This window comes from Molossus molossus, unplaced genomic scaffold (assembly GCF_014108415.1).
Source record: "Molossus molossus isolate mMolMol1 unplaced genomic scaffold, mMolMol1.p scaffold_m16_p_1, whole genome shotgun sequence".
NCBI classification, from domain to species: domain Eukaryota; kingdom Metazoa; phylum Chordata; class Mammalia; order Chiroptera; family Molossidae; genus Molossus; species Molossus molossus.
The window spans coordinates 188,178,978-188,195,935 of record NW_023425344.1 but is presented as its reverse complement, the minus strand read 5'-3'; the positions used below and the strand labels follow the sequence as shown (position 1 = coordinate 188,195,935).

The 16,958-nt window shown below is 38.2% G+C and overlaps 1 protein-coding gene across 8 annotated transcripts in view; it reads left to right on the top strand.

Moving 5' to 3' along the window:
- Positions 1–16,958, top strand: part of ATP8B4 (ATPase phospholipid transporting 8B4 (putative)) — a 254,349-nt gene that overhangs the window by 202,124 nt on the left and 35,267 nt on the right. For all 8 annotated transcript variants that reach the window (XM_036258122.1, XM_036258114.1, XM_036258105.1 and 5 more), the window contains 4 exons: positions 942–1,106; positions 2,030–2,141; positions 4,061–4,166; positions 14,442–14,583. In XM_036258122.1, coding sequence (XP_036114015.1) covers positions 942–1,106; positions 2,030–2,141; positions 4,061–4,166; positions 14,442–14,583 — 525 coding nt within the window. The remainder of the gene's footprint in view (positions 1–941; positions 1,107–2,029; positions 2,142–4,060; positions 4,167–14,441; positions 14,584–16,958) is intronic.

Here is a 16,958-nt window from a genome sequence, read left to right as displayed (position 1 = left end):
GTTTACTGAGGCATGAAAGGAAAAGCATAATTCTCCCATTAAATCGACATATTATTGAATGCTAACTCCATAGAAAACAGTTTACAAAAAATAATTTTTTAAAACTAACCTGACCTGATGTCTTTAAAGTTTTAAAACATTTTTATTATTAAAATGAAACTTTCATATATATAGTGTTACATAAATTACAGGAGTTCTAGAATGAAATGTCAGCCTCCCCTTCTAGTACTATTTCCCAGAAGCAAACATTTATATTGACTTTCTGCCTTTCTCTCTGCTTTTCCCCAGAAGTTATTGTTATAACATAACTTTAATTAGTAGGCTTACACTTCTATTACCTGACTAACATCTATTATTGATTTTTAACTTTTTATTATAGAAAATTTCAAGCACAAACAGAAGTAGTTTCAGACATAGCTATATTGTTAGGGTGGACGTGAGAAGATTTGGGTGAGATGTCATGCTGCAATCCCTTCAGAGAGCCTCTGCCGTTGATTTGAGAGCTACAGCTCCGCTGAGGGCCCTTTTCTTTCCACTGGAGGTTGAGTGGACCATGGAACAGGCTGGGTCCCTCTCACTGCCTGGAGGGCTTCCTTCAGGCAGAGGATAGGTTGGAAACCAATATATGTTGGTACAAATGGATATTTCAAGTTCTGGGCACTTCTGATCATCTCTCAACTAGGACACATCAGCAGGCATTTTAGATATCTTTTAAGGGGAAGGCTAGCCCTCCTGAATGTTTTAACCCAATAGAACTAAAATTCAAAATACAAACATTATTTCCCATTTCCAAGGGGATTAAAAAGTTGGAGGTTAGGATGGCCAAGTTGTGCTCTTGGGACAAGGTGAATTTGAGTGCAAAACTCCTTATCTAGTATTGTTGTTGTTCTTACTATGATTACTGCATTGGATGGTGCCTAAATCAATGTCTGCTTTGGCAGGAGTTTGCAGGGGAAGGCCTTCGAACTTTGGCCATCGCATACAGAGATCTGGATGACAAGTACTTTAAAGAGTGGCACAAGATGCTTGAAGATGCAAATATTGCCATAGATGAGAGGGATGAACGGATAGCTGGGCTGTATGAAGAAATCGAACAGGATTTGATGGTATGGGTTTAGAAGCATGACTGTGTTTACAGAGAGGATAGCATGAGTTTAGAGATCTAGCATAGGAATAATTCATTGGCTAAATTCATCTTGCACACAGCAGATGTTACTCTTTCAAACACTGAATCATGTGTTATATGCTGGCTTTGAGTTTGCCATGTGTGGCCCTACAGAGCCTAGAGGATTATTTCTATTAGCTATAGCTTATGTAATTGGAAGTCCCCTCGAGTAGAAGATACTGTTTGTCAACCTTTGATATGTCCTTGATGTTATTTTTCTCCCCTCCCTGCCTTATGATCCAGGGACAGTTGCCATGAAGAGTGGGGTTATAGCTCTAAACCATCTTAGACCCATGAGATTCTGATGATATCTGTGCTGTCCAGAGTATGAGAGTAAGATCTATTCTAGAAACTACTCTTCCCTGAGGTCCCAGTGGCCAGGATGCTTAGCTATGGTGAGGTACTAAGGGAGCATGCTTTGTCCATCTTTGGATGAAATAGTACAGAAAAATGTTTACTTTTTGGTTTATGACACCTGCTGATTCGTTAATTTAGGAAAATGGCTCTACTTTTTTGTGAACCCAACTATGAGATGAAGGCTCTTTTTTTGGACCCTTTCATGTTAACATAAGTGGGGAAGCATCTGGGGCGTTCTTAAGTCCAAATGGCTTCTGATTGCTTATGCTAACCTCCAGGATCTCTGCCATTAATTGGTGTTCCTATCAGTTGGCTTGATTTGAGAAACTCCTCTTGGGTCTTTCTCAACCCACTTCTGTACACAATGGGATGCTTGCTATATCAGTACATCATAATTTCTGCCTTCCATTCATGTTCCTTGACCTCTGAATTCAGTGACCGAAAGTCATATATTATAAATGTTGTTTGCATGCACTAACATAAGGTATTCTCTATTTTTCAACAAAGCTTCTAGGTGCCACTGCTGTAGAAGATAAGTTACAAGAAGGTGTTATTGAAACGGTTACAAATTTATCACTAGCCAATATTAAGATCTGGGTCCTAACAGGAGACAAACAAGGTAATTTGAAAATGGATAATGATGTTTTGAACAGAGGGCAATAATTTATATGGTAAAATTTTAACTAATCAGAAAGTTTAATTAGTTAGATATTTGCCCAGTCCTTCATATAAGAAAGAGTTGAAATACAAAAAGGAAAGTTAATACAAGAAGTTACTATTTAAAAATAAACAAAAACAAATTAAGAAAATATCTTCTATAGTATATCCTGGGGTCTGTTGAATTTCAACTCAATGTACTTCTTAACTATAGTTGGTAAACCTATAGGCAACAATGGAATTAAAACTGTTTAACTACGTATTGTTTTTTATGAGCACTGCCTCCAATCAGGACAGAGACTGGCAAAGTACTGAAGCAGGACATTGGAGACCTTAGGGCTACTCCTTTAGTTTCTTTTCTTTTTTAAATATGTTTTTATGAATTTGTTTTTTAGAGAGAGAAAAAGGGAGAGAGAAATATCAGTGTGAGAGAGAAACATTGATCGGCTGCCTCCTGCATGCCCCCTACTAGAGATTGAGTCCCAAACCTGGGCATGTGCCCTGACTGGTAATCAAACTGGGACTTCTCAGTCTGTGGGACAATGCTCAAACCACCGAGCAACACTGGCCGGGCTCCTTTAGTTTCTTGATGCTCTGTAGAGAGATGTGGGGATCTTAGCAGGATCAGGGTAGTGGGAAGGTTTTTGGGAGGCTCAGGGAAGCAATTGTTTATCAACTGGTATGGAGACATTTTGGTATTTTAACAACCCCTACAGTTGTACTACAGCAACCTGGCTAAATTTCAGGTCTTCCCATGCAGTGGTACAATGAAAAGTGACCCACTTTTCGGCACGACAAAATGCCACGTCATCAGAGAAAGAGTCATTGTGTGCATAATACTGTGTTTCCTGAGAAAGAAAATGGGATTAATACATTTTGGATCTATTGCTAGCAGTAATGGTTAAAACAAAAGTGATTTCACTCTTGGTCCCCAGTAAACCAGAAATATTCAGTTAACTGGAAAACACATGTTTTTAAGATTCTATCTACCTGTTAGATATTTTTAGAATATAGATCAGTTCTCTATATATTCACCCAAATCAATGATCACAAAAAATAAACAATAGACAGTTGAGCTCTGTGGTGTGTTACTACATACCTGGAGTCTGGTGTTGATCAGTGGGTATAGTTGTTCAGTTAGTTACGGATATCCACGAGGTTAGTATTATTTAGCTTTAATTTTGTGATTTATACAAAAAATATGCTGAGATTTTATCAGTTGCCATCCTTGACTTAGGACAGACAAATCTAATGACTCCATAGAATTAGGTTGAGTCTAAGAACTCAAAAGAATTAGAATCAAATGACTTTATTGAAAATGGAATGGTTACCTAACTATCCCAGGCTCCATTTTTATAAAATTAGAGGAAGGAATGCCCAACATCATGTAATTTTCTAGTTATCTAGAAGCAGCAGTCTATTCACTTAATAGGAAAAGGACAATGTTGCATGTGGGAGAACTATAAACATTTTATAGGAGCATTTTTGCTGTCCAACTGAACATTTTGTGAGTTGTTTTTCAATTTGCCTACCATATCAGAATTGAAAAATGGCTAAGTTCAGTATTTTAGCTCTCCGAAGGTGGTATTTTAGACCTCTAGTAAAAACCAGATGAGAAAATTGCAGGCTCATAGATGTTGCTACCGATCCATGGGTTTAGCAATTCACAGATCTGATCATGGGAGCAAGGGCTTTGAGTTTCCCTCTGGGCCTCCTGCAGCGTCACTGTTATGCTCTCTCTGACGCTACGTGAGCCTGTGAGCTGCAAGGAAATACAGCAATGGTTTCAAAACTTTTACAGAAAGAAAACCCCACAAAAACTTTTATATAAGTATACCATTAAGTAATGCTCTGACTGAAGTAGTCTTTATTTTGTATCAGAAACTGCCATCAACATTAGCTATGCCTGCAACATGCTGACTGATGACATGAACGAAGTGTTCATTATCACAGGGAACACGGCAGTGGAAGTCAGAGAAGAACTCAGGTAAGTGTTAAAGGAAGGGGTAGAGGGAAGGGAGGAAACAAGGGAGAGAGGGGGGAAAAAAGAGCAGATAGCTGAGAAAGTGAAGAGACACTCTGTACTAAGATACATTTGACATTAGTGGTGAATTAATGTCTTCGGGCCTCCAAAATTTTCCAAGTATTTTTAGAAAATGATTTTCAACCATTTTCATGGTTAGCCTTTAAAATTATGCATTGACGAGGAACCTGTTAACTCTTACATGCGAATGAGTGATCAGTGGTATTGAAGGCACTTGTTAAAGTAACAATTCTTTAGCTTCATTCTAATCCCAAAATTAAGAATATTAAGAATTAAGATGGGCACAGGACTTTGTGTTTTAATAAGTGCCCACATGAAGCTGATGGCCAGATAAACTTGGAAAACACAGTTGTAGGAGGTGGTGTGTAAAGCTGGGATAGAGTCAGGAAAGTAGATATTTTGACATGGCTGCTATTGAAATAGCATACGGTGCAATTTGTGTAACCACTACGTAGTACAAGAAAATGTGGAAGTGGTGAAATTGAAGATAAGAGTGGACAAACATTAAATTGTGAAGAATAATATTTCTATTATCTGCCAATTTATCCTTTTTTGTTATTTTATTTGAAGAACCTTTTATAAGTCTGCATAATTATTTTCCTAGAACTCCAAACAATGCTGTCCTATAACAAGTTTTGTTTGCTGATGCTTGCAGCAACGTCTCTCAGCTCAACCCATTTTGGGTCTGGCCAGATAGACTGTTGACTTAGAGGTAAACTGCTTGCTGCCTGTTATACTCTAGAGGGAGGGGCCTAACCCTCCCTGTGCACTGTGGGTTTCCTTAATGTGTCTCCATCATTAAACTTTTGCTCCTGAACCTTAGAAAGAAACAAAGTTAATTGTTAACACCATTATTAGATGAAATCTCTCAATTTCTACAGTGACCTTAACCACTGTAGAAAATTGCTATATCATGCCTGTTAGAAGCTGTCTTTGCCACGTAAAACTGGGAAATCTAATTATTAATTAATACTGATATAATTTTATTATTATTTCTATAACTTTAACGATAGAATCCATAGAATCTACTGAAGAAATATTAATGATTTGTTTGATAATTAATAATTAAACTTTAAAAAAAATTCTTACCCGAGGATATTTTTTCATTGATTTTTAGATAGAGTATGAGGAAGAAAGGGAAAGAGGGAAAGGGAGAAAGAGAGAGAGAGAGAAACATTGATATGAGAGAGACACATAGATTGGTTGCCTGGGCTGGGCTGAGGATTGAACCTACAACCAAGGTATGTGCCCTTGACTGGGAATCGAACTTGTAACTGGTCCACAGGCCGATGCTCTAACTGCTGAGCTAAACTGGCCAGGGCAATAATTAAAATTTTTTATTTTGGGAGGCATTTAACACTTGCTGAAGGAAGATAGATGCAAGCATATCCAGATTCTAACGAGCCTATTGTTAAATGCTTTGAGACCATGCCTGGCACACTACTGTAAGCAGTATACATGTATCATCTCCTTTTATTCTCAAAGCAACCCAGTGGAGACATATCATTATCCCTGTTAGCAGATTAGAAAGTTGAGACACAGAATAGGTGAACGATGTATCCAAAGTTTCACAACGAGGCAGTGGTTCAGCGGGGATTTGAATCTAGTACTATGGCCTCAGAGCCTGCACACCTAATTACTTGCCCTATTTCTCCCTAAAAACATCTTAGATGTGTTCTTACTCGTAGAAAAATGTAGTTGTTGAGGTATCTTACTGCTTCACTTGAATTTGGACATCAGATAAGCAATTAGGTCAGAATAAATTTCGGGGAGAGACAGCAGATGTAAGAGGAGGAGTATGGACTTCCTATTCACTGGAGCACAGTTAAAATCTCAGCTTCATGATCATTGGCTGGCTGAGTGACTGTGATATGCTATTCAACCTCTCTTCGCTTGGCTCCTTCATTTGAAAAATGAGAAAATTTACAAATATCTACCCTATAGGTTATTTTATTTTGAGGACTGAGTTAAGAATTTAAAGCTTTATGGCCATCAATGAACATCCTTCTTGTCTTCCCCCCTCTCTACTTTCTTCATTCCTCCTTCCTTCTTTCCTTCCTCTATTGTTCCCAATCTTTTACCAACAGGCACTACTTTCATTAATATTTCCCCAATAGACTCTATGGAGTCTATCATTAGAATTATATAAATAATATTAAAATTACATCAGTAACAATTAACTAGATTTCTCAATTTTTATTTGGCAAAGATATATACAATCTCTAGTCATAGCTTCTAACCAGCATGCTATAGCAGTTTTCTAAACCGGTTGGTGCCATGATAGCCAAAAATAACACAAAACATAAAAAAATGAGAGATTGCATTCTCATCATAGAGAAATCTGTAATTTTTCATGAACCTTCCTAAGATATTGAAAACATGCCTACCACTATTGCAACTTCTGTGGATCCTCTTCCTCTATTGTTTTGTTGCTGAACTAGTATACACGAAGGCATAGAAAAGTGAAAGAAGTCATGTTATTTTCCAGGAGCAATATTCCAAGTTGTGGCTAGAGTGTATCACAAAGCTAAGGGTGGAAATATTTTTTCAGAGATGGATTGGTAGCTTGATTGACAAGCAAACGTGATTATACTTTAACTTGAAGGTATTATAAATGGTTTCTAAACAGAAGAGTGATAAATCCAATTTTGCATTTTAGAAATAACACTCTAATAATAGAATAGATTGAGTATGTTTGATGGGAAAATGAATGGTAGGGGGAGATGCATCAGGAGGCTGCTGGAAGACTCAAGCTTAGATGTGATGAGGGTTGAACTAAGGCAGCCAGATTGTAACACGGGGAAACTACTTTGAAGGTACAATGAACAGGACTTAGAATTCGATTCGATGTGAAGAAAAGTAGAGGAGACTCTGTCATTTCTACCTTGTTGGACTTCACAGCCCAGAATATATTCAGGTGATCAAGAACAGAAACTTGTTAAATTTATTTTTTTCATTTTTGTTTGTTTGTTCATATAGACTGGGAGGGAAAGAGAGGAAGAGAGAAAGAGAGAAACATTGAGGTGAAAGGGACACATTAAGTGGTTGCCCCCCTCACGACCCAACCAGGGCCGGGAACAAACTGCAGTCGAGCTTCATGCCCCCAGTGGGAACCAAACCTGGGTCTCTCTGGACCACAGGCTGATGCTCTCACCACTGAGCCAAACTGGCCAGGACAAAACTTGTTAAATTTTAAAAAGCTGAACCTGAACCCCTTTTCCGCCTGATGACAATACAATTAAACTGGCCATTTTAGGTAAATTTAGTTCAAGTGTGGAATGATAGTTGCTTTACCTGCCACCAATCCTTAGCATGTACCCTGCTGGTATCTAGCATTTCCCACTTCTGTGCCCCTGTATGGATGCTTGTCTCTTGGGTTGCTAGCTGTTCCTCTTGGTTGACTTCTACACCCTCCTGCGGAAACAGGAAAGTTTGGCTTCTTGACTTGTGTCCCAGAAGACTTGTGCTATCACTTGGCTACCTCTGTTCCTGAAATCCCTTTACTATCCTTCATGTCACTGAACTTCAGACCCAACTATTCTACCCTCAGCTTCCCAAAAACTTACCTGAGAATTCTATTACCCACATGGTTCCCCCAACACTACCAGTCCAGATATGGGGCAGCATCCAGGTGTCTTTTAGCAACTCATCCGCATCTCAACTTCTCTTCAAATTCCTGTTTTTTTTTTTTGTTTTTTTTTTTTAAGGCTGGATGGGGGATGGGAAAAAGAGGTCATTTCTTTCTAGTTGGCAACAGTTTATGCCCAGGTTACTTTAAGAATTAGTCTCATGAGACTTGAAGAAACTTTCCTCTTCCTTCTCAAAAAGTCCAAATAGTAATATTCCAGATTGCTGCAATTCAGAATGACAATGCTGCTGTAAGTATCAAGAGTCTATTTTAGTATTCAAAAAGCAAAATCTTATTTAAAAAATTTTCAATTATAGTTGACATTCACTATTATATTAGTTTCAGGTGTACCCTCCAGTGATTAGACATTACATAACTTACTAGTGATTGTCCTGATAAATCTTGCACCCATCTTACGCCATATGTAGTTATTAGAATATTAATGACTATATTCCCTATGCTATATTTTACATCCCCAAGATTTTGATTGACCTTTTTACTTTCTTTGTGTTTGGTCTGTCAAATCCCCTGAGGCAAGATATGTTTCTGAATAAACATATAGTAGTGCTTGCAGAAAGGGTGGGGAACTCAAGTTAATACCTCAAGATTTCATCAGCTACATTTGGTTGACTAAGTAGATGACATAACTTGTTATGTGCAGGGAATGTGGAGAGATATAAATTCTTTTTTTTTTTCCTCACTCGAGGACATTTTTCCATTTTTTGTTCAGATAAAGTGGGAGGGAGAGAGAGGAAGAGAGAGAGAGAGAGAGAGAGAAACATCAACGTGAAAGGGATACATCGAGTGGCCACCTCCTGCATGACCCAACCAGGGCTGGGGACAAACTGCAACTGAAGTACATGCCCTTAGCAGGAACCGAACCCGGGTCTCTCTGGACCACAGGCCAGCGCTCTAACCGCTGAGTCAAACCAGCCAGGGTGAGAGATATAAATTCTTATATATTGTTAACGAGAGTGTAAATTGGTAGAAACTTTCTCAAGAGCAAGCATATATTTCAAAATTATACATATGAATACTTTTGACCTAATAATTCCTACTTTTAGGAATTGCCTTTAAGAAAATAAATGGACAAATATATGAATATGTATATAGAAATATTCTCTGTTGCATCAGTTATGATAATGGACTATTAGAAATTGGTCAATCCCCAGCCACAGGGATATTGTTAATTACTTTGCTATATGCATACAATGGAATACTATGCAGTCATTAAAAGTGACTGTTTATTTATTGACATTGGAAGATATCCATGATATAGTTAAATAAAAGATGAGGTTACAAAACATCATGCAGCATATAAGCTTTTTAAAAAATAAAATGTATGTATATGTATGTATGTATGGGGGGGAGTAAGTTTACAGTTGTGAGTATGCAAAACAGTTTATTCTTGTATTGTTATTTATTACTGTATTATTTTCCATGCAAACAACTATAAACCTACTTTTGCCTACCTCTGTATATATATAAACACTATATATCTATATCTGTATCTGTCCACCTACTTACCTGGAGGACATATACAAAGTTGTTCTCTCTGGGTGGTAGAATTATGCATCATGGTTGCCTTCTTCTTTACGACTCTTTGTATTATCTGAAGTTATAATAGCATTCATACAATAATTTTATAATTAGGGGAAAAAAACCCAAAATTATCTCCATTTATTTAATGAGAAGAAAAAAATATTCAGAGAGGAAAAATAAATAATTTCTATCTATACTAATTATTTCAAGATCCTTGAGGCCACCTTGCTTAACTGACTCGCAAATAATATTTGTTTCAACCCAGACTTGAAGATCCATTTTTAGAGTCTAAGACAGAGAGGCAATGCATAGTAGCAAATTTTACATCCATTTATAATATTCATTTGCTTAATATTAGGATTGGAGGGGAAGAGCATCTAAGAGAAGTTATTGCTATGGGTGCACTCTATAATTCTAATCTTGGTTACTTATATCAAAGTCCATAGTTTCGGGGATAAAATATTGAAATCATAAATATACACCATTAACTTTTCTTGTTTTATGCTTTTGAGTTCAGTAGGAGTTCATGCAAAACAAAACAGAAAAAGTGTATCAAAAGAACAGGATCTAAGTGATAGTAGCAATTGGGAAGAAATGACCTAAATGCTTATATTTAAACCTGTCAAATGTGTTTAGATTATTTTCATAGACATGGATATGTAGTTTTCATGTGTATCATGCATATGGCTTGTTTCAGATTTAGTGTTATGAAACCATTTTAGACACTTTGAATCCTGTGTTAATTTTGCTTTCATAGCTGCTTTAGTATTGAGGGCATGCCCAGAAATCTACAATTAAATTCTGCTATGGTTTCTCAGAAGATTACTAAATTGATTACAGTTCACCAATACATACGTCTTCTGCCCAAAAGAAAATAGACTGAGAATAATTTTTCTTGGGTTGACAGGCAAACTCATTCCATGTTGCATTTTTGTTGCATTGATCACATGCTTTATTGTTAGAAAAATCCATGTCTTGTAACTAATTAAACCATGAAGTGACTCCACTGTTTCTGAGAAGTATACTGGTGATATACTTAGGATATTTTTCCTCCTTAATCAACAAAATCTGCATTTTAGTTTTTGAACACCTACTTGGTGGAAAGTTATTTGTTTGAATGAACAGGGTTCACAAATGCAAATGGCTCCAGGGCCAGGCAGGTAACATTAGTTGTGTGAGCTGGACTATCTATAAGGCATTAGGGAGAGGTGGGGTCTTTGGTAAGGCAAACATCATCATGTCCATAAACTCATACAGATTTTTTTAAAACATAAAAACATTTAAAAAAACATAAAAGACATTTTTCTATCATAAAAGGTAAAACTTTAGAGAACTAAGTGATCTTGGAGATCTAGTACACACTTGTACAGCTGCCCAAGTTTTTGTAGCTGGTATCAATAAGTCTGATTGACTGGTACCATTTCCCCAGTTTCTAATCAAGAAACCAGTTTCTAAACTGGTTCAGAGCTTTAGTGTCTTCAAGGTCACATAGGTAGTAAGGGATGGAACTAGGACTTAAAATAAAAATTTCATGTACTTTCTCCCTTCCTCTACAGTTGGTAGGATAGAACTGTCCCTTACCCACTCCTCTGTCACTGTGTGTTTGCCCCAACCAAGAGGCAGCCTGGGACAGACTCTATAGGTAAACTTGTTTAGTGTGGTAGATCAAGAACTAGGAATTTGAAGACCTGGGTTCTAGTCTGAGACTGTAACTGACTAATCAAATGCCTAGATATCAGAGGCAGACCTCAGGCTTGAACCTGTAACCAAACAAAATAAAATGGAGGTTTGACTGCCTGATGTAATGAAAGCCAAATGTATAAGGCAGTTGCTGGTGCAAAAGGAAAGAAGTTTTATTCAGGAGCCACATGATCTGGGAAAATGGCGACTCATGTCTCAAAGACCAGTCTTCCCTTCCTGCTCAAATCTGAGGTTCTTATAGGGAGAGAGAGGGGAGGGCTCTTTCCCCCTATCCAATTATCTTGCTAGCTTTTGTCACACTGAGGGCCCTATCCATTCATATTTCTAGCTTTTGGCACACTCGTGTAAGAACCTCTCCTGCTGCCATCTTGGCCAACATGGGAGACACCCCAGTGATCAGACTGTCTAGGTAACAGATCCAGTTCTCCAGGTTCAAGATTGTCTTCTTTTAAGCATGATATCATGATTTCAATCCAATTTCCTAACAGGTCCTTTTAATGTTTGAATATAAAGTATTTTATGAAACTGACAGAAGGACTCTTTCCCCACCATCTCTTTTCTTTACAGCTTGCATGTGAGCCAACATGAGCCTAACTGGGATTTGCTGTGTTTGTGGTGGCATGGGGCTGTGAATGCCGCAGTTGCTTCAATCATTAATGCATTTCTGCATGCCAACATAATAGACTGCCCTTTGTTACAAAGCTTGGAAAAAACAGGCATTCTTTTGTTTTAGCATGTGTTATTTGTATTCTGTGGTTAAGCATTGTGTGTTATGCCTGCAAAAAATATAGTGCATATTCATTGAAGGGAGTTATATGTAGCTTTTGCCCTTCTAATAAATTATTTTTGCAAGAACCAGCTGGTATTCCAAGAGCTGAGTTCCAGGAAGAAAAAGAAATGACATCTATAGAACATGGGCAAAGGTCTGAAAACGCACACGCCCAATCTGGTGAGGAGGGTTGGCCCGTACGGAGGGAGTGCAGTCAGAATTTAAGGAGAGCTAGGAAAACTGTCCCTTTTCTGCCTGGAAAAGGTTCTTGTGAGATGTTAGGAAGACAGTTTAGGGGGAAAAAATTCCTAAGTAAATAAAATTTCAGCCAATACTTTTATGAACTTCACCCTTCTTTGGAATGTTTTCATTCTCCAGGGAGCAAACAGAGATTGAGTCATTTATACAGTGAGTGAGAACTTTACAAAAAAGGAAACCTCAGGAGATATTTGCTCTTTGGTGCTTTCTTAGGACCCAATTTATGAGCTTTGCAACATTTTCAGAAAAAGATTCATTTCTGAGGGACTTGTCTCTTTTGCTTTCTTCATTACATGGGACTATAAATTTTCATGACTGTGAGGATTCCCTGACATCGTTATCTGCTGCAAAAGTCTGGTCCTCCCACTTAAAACAATAATTTTTTATGTCTGCTCTCCCTCCCTCACCCCACCCTAATTCCTTAAATTTCACACGTAGCATTCTGATTTTATAAACCTTTCTCTTTGATTCTGCAAACTGATTGCTAAATGCATGATATCATCCTTGGAGCCAGGACTGCGTAAACTCTGGGTTTCTTGGGTTCCTAAGTACAGGCTGTGATTTGGGTCCTGGACAGCAGAAGGAGATGTTGAGCCAGAAGATAAGGGTTTTTTTGTTTGTTTTTTTTTGTTTTTTAAACTTAGCATGTAAACAATTAGTGTTACATTTTCAAATAAGAAGTTGAGGACTACAGTGATTGTTTCCGTATAGTGAACACTCTCTTCTTTCAGAGGGTTCACAGCTGAAAACCATTTTATTCAAGTTCTTCTATGTGGGATGAACCTTTGGGGAACCACTTCGTTTTGCTCTAAGCCAAAACATCCATTTTCTGGCCCGTCTCTCACTCCCCATTTTCTCATGGGCGCTCATTTTGTGTATGCAAGCTGTGGCCTGAAGTGTTGGTGGCCGGCTTTGACAGTCCTCTTCAGGGAGTGCCTGCTGTGTAGCTCCCTGGTTGTGGTGGAGAGTTCTGTTGTCATATCAGCTTGCCTTATGCTATTTCAATGCCTCTCATTTCCTCAGAGAGGAAATTTTCCTTCATTTAAAAGCATCATCCTGGAAGTTGGGTACAGACTGACAATCCCCAGAAGAGGGGTGGTGGGGGAGAGATAAACCACAGAACTTATATGCATGTGTGCATGAACAATGGACATGGACAGCAAAGCTGGGGAGAGGGCGGGGAGGGAGGGGGAGGGGGGAATCAGTGGGGGGAAAAGGAGAAACATCTGTAACAAAAATAAATTAATTGATCAATTAAATAAATAAATAAAAAAGTATCATCCCTCCATTTTGAAGAGAAAAGGAAAAGGCCACTTCTAAGGCTGTTGTTACCATACAATCTTCCTCTTAAACAGCAGAGATGGGTGAGGTGTGGGCAGGATTATCCTACTGCAGATCAGAGCTGGGACATTGAAGGGAGTTTCCATTTGGGATGGCCTTCTATACTTTGGTGTCTGTAGTTTCCTTCTCAGAAGACTTATTCCATTGTTTGAGCTGATGAGTAACAATTTTCACTTATTCTATTCTGACTGTGCCAATTCAGTAAATGCTATCATTTGTATTATTGTCAAATGTATTGTCCTTCTTAGAAGCCTGCTATTTTAAGATGGATCGTATTACATTATTCTACAAATTGATTAATTTATTCACTACATAGATGCCCCAGAATTCCTAGAAGATATCATGAATTTTTTTTAGTCTTTCCTTTTCATTACTTAACAATATCACATACCAGATCAGTGGTGCTTAAACCCTTGAAACTCAGCTGACCTTACATACCAAATTCATCAAGAACCCCCAGTTCAAGGCCAGATCAATCCTCACCAGAGGACAATTTTCCATTTTTTGTTCAGATAGAGTGGAAAGGAGAGAGAGAGAGAAACATCGATGTGAGAGAGACACATTGAGTGGTTGCCACCCACATGACCCAACCAGGGCTGGGGACAAACTGCAACTGAGGTACATGCCCTTAGTGGGAACCGAACCCGGGTCTCTTTGGACCAGAGGCCAACGTTCCAACCACTGAGCCAAACCTGCCAGGGCTAGCTTTTAAGTAATTTAGCACGTTCAAGATGATTCTTTTTTTTTTTCTTCTTCTTACATTATGTTTATCTTCCTCCTTCCTGGAATTTGGAAATTTGCTATGGTATCTTTATTACAAAGAACTATTAAGCTTACTGTCGGAAACTGAATCTTGTGTCAGAGTCTGTCTAAATAGTGACAAAATGAATTTACCTCTAGGCCAGTCTCTTGTTAGAGTTAAAAGGTATGCTCTGTATACTTTGTTATGATTTGCTTCCCCCTACCACTTGCCTTTAAGGAAAGCAAAGGAACATTTGTTTGGACAAAACAGAAGTTCTTCCAATGGCCATGTAGTTTTTGAAAAAAAGCAGCAGCTGGACTCAGTTGTGGAAGAAACCGTAACAGGAGATTACGCCTTAATCATAAATGGCCACAGTTTGGTGAGTTCATTTAAGGCTTTTGTTCTTTCTTTTTCTTCACCCCAATAATCGTCTCTTTTGTGCTGTCATAATGAGATCTCTCTTGTGTTTTCCAAACAAATGACACTCCTGGAAACCAGGCACACACAGCAATTTCCTGTTTGCAAGGCGAAAGGAAACGTCTAATATATATTTCATGCATTATTGTTTGAACCACCACAGTGAAGGGAGGATCCAAAGAAATACTGAATTCACAGAATATCAATCTTTTCTAAATGACTGTAGACCATTTAGTAGTTCTGTTAAAGTGCTTTTCTAAGGGAAAGTGTCAGAGTTCGCTGTTATTTAATTAAAATAATGTGACTGGATGAATGTATTGCAATTATTGCTCTTGCTAATGTTTGTGATTTGCAGAGTACAACCCGACCTCATATAATTACCACTCCAAATTATTGCCATTAAGATACCTCTGGTGGTTTTTTTAAATAGCAGCATTTTACAGCAATGCCAAACAATTTGCTTTGATTAGGAAATCTGGTTCTTGTCGTAATAGAATAAACTTGCATTGTACTTTTAATGTAGTTCAGGTTCTAAATCTTGAACAAGTATCAAAACGCTCTTCTGAGTTTCTAATTTAGAAAACAAAAGCTCTGATTGCACTACAATGAAATGATCATTTATATGCAAAGAGAGTTAATCTCACATTTTTCTTCCACTTTGATGATTCTTCTTCTCTTTCGGCCTTTGGAAAATAAGTGCATCTTCTTTTACACATTTTCTTAGAGGACAAAAGCAGTTGGATCTGAGTGTATTGTATTTTCCCCCTGTGATCAGCTGTCTGTTAGCTCTTAGTGCTTAGAGCATTATCCAGCTGGATTCCAGACGTAATGATGTGTTGCCTTCTACACCATGGAAAGTTACAGAGCTCAGCTGCAGGCCAAGCTCAGCTGAAAGTTTGTCCAGATGACACGAACTTCTCCCTTGCACAAATGAATAGCAACTGAAAATTATAAACCTGTCATCTGGGACTTGGAGCTGGTGGCCTCCAAGCTGAATTGACCAGAGACCACAATATAGAAAGGGTCCCTAATGAGCTGCACTTTCTTTTCCCTTTCCTCAGGCTCAAAGAAGCCAGTGTGTGGTGGGTTAGAGCACTCAGGTGATAACATACACTATTCTTTCTGTCTCTCAATATGCTGATAAAGCTAAGATAGATTCTCTTCAAGAACCCCTTCAATGCCTGAAGCTTATGAAACGTCATTTTTCATTGAAGGAGAACTAACCATGTATCTGATAGTATGGTCAGAAGCTTTAAAAAAACAAACAAATAATAATTCCAATTTGCTGAACTCTTGATGCTTTGCAGAATATAATTGGGTCTTTCTTAGAGAATCTAGGTTTTCACTTGTTGATATTAAAGAAAAAAGAGAAAAGGGGACCGTTCTGGGCAAGACAGCCAGTTACATGCTTTCTCTTTCAGAAAGGGCATTTATATTTGAGGATGCTAACTCACAATTTCCCATAGGAATTAGAGACCTTGACATGAGAAATATCTACCTCAGCGCATGTTTTTATAGCCATTTGCCCATCTTTGTATTCATACCGTTTACATGTGCTAGGTATGTTTTGGTCACAGTACTAGAGCATAAAGATAGGATGTGAATCAAACATGGACCTTGCTTTAAGGATTGCCATCTGGTGGAGCAACTAATCTCACAGTGGACTGGCCAATCCTACAAAGAGGAACACACACAGTGCTTTGAGAGCATAGAGGCAGGCACATTTAGGTGTTTTGCTTTTTTTTTGCGGTAAAGTTCAGGGAAGACTTCCTGGAGGAAGCGATATTTTCAGGTAGAGGAGACAGCAGTGCAAAGGCACAGAGGCAAGACAGAACCTGTCAAATTATGGAAATAAGCACTTTGGCATGATGGAAGTAAAGAGCAAACTTAAAGATGGTGGTTGAAGACAGAACTCAAAAGGAACGTGGGGCCACTTGTGAGGGGCTGTGAATATCTTGTTGAAGATTCATTCAAAGATACAATGACTTAAAGTTTAGGTAGATTCCTGTTTCCTCTTATTGTGTTTATTAAATAATGTACAGCAAGATGCTTTCTAGAAAAAATTGCAGTTAATTGCAAAGATTATGCTCTCTTTCAGTTATTGCTTGGCATATCTAAAGGCTGTTCTGTATTTGGAGAGGAGCAGGGGTGGAAATGGTTGGGGAACCTTGTCAGAGATACCACCAATTTTTTGCATGCCACCCTTTCGCACAGGCCTCTCTTGATTTCAATCACTATGTTCTTCAAGGGCTGACCTCCAGATTACCTGCTTTTCATTGACCTGGGGATTAACAACCACCACAACAAACACTAGATATACAAAACCACAATGCAAAG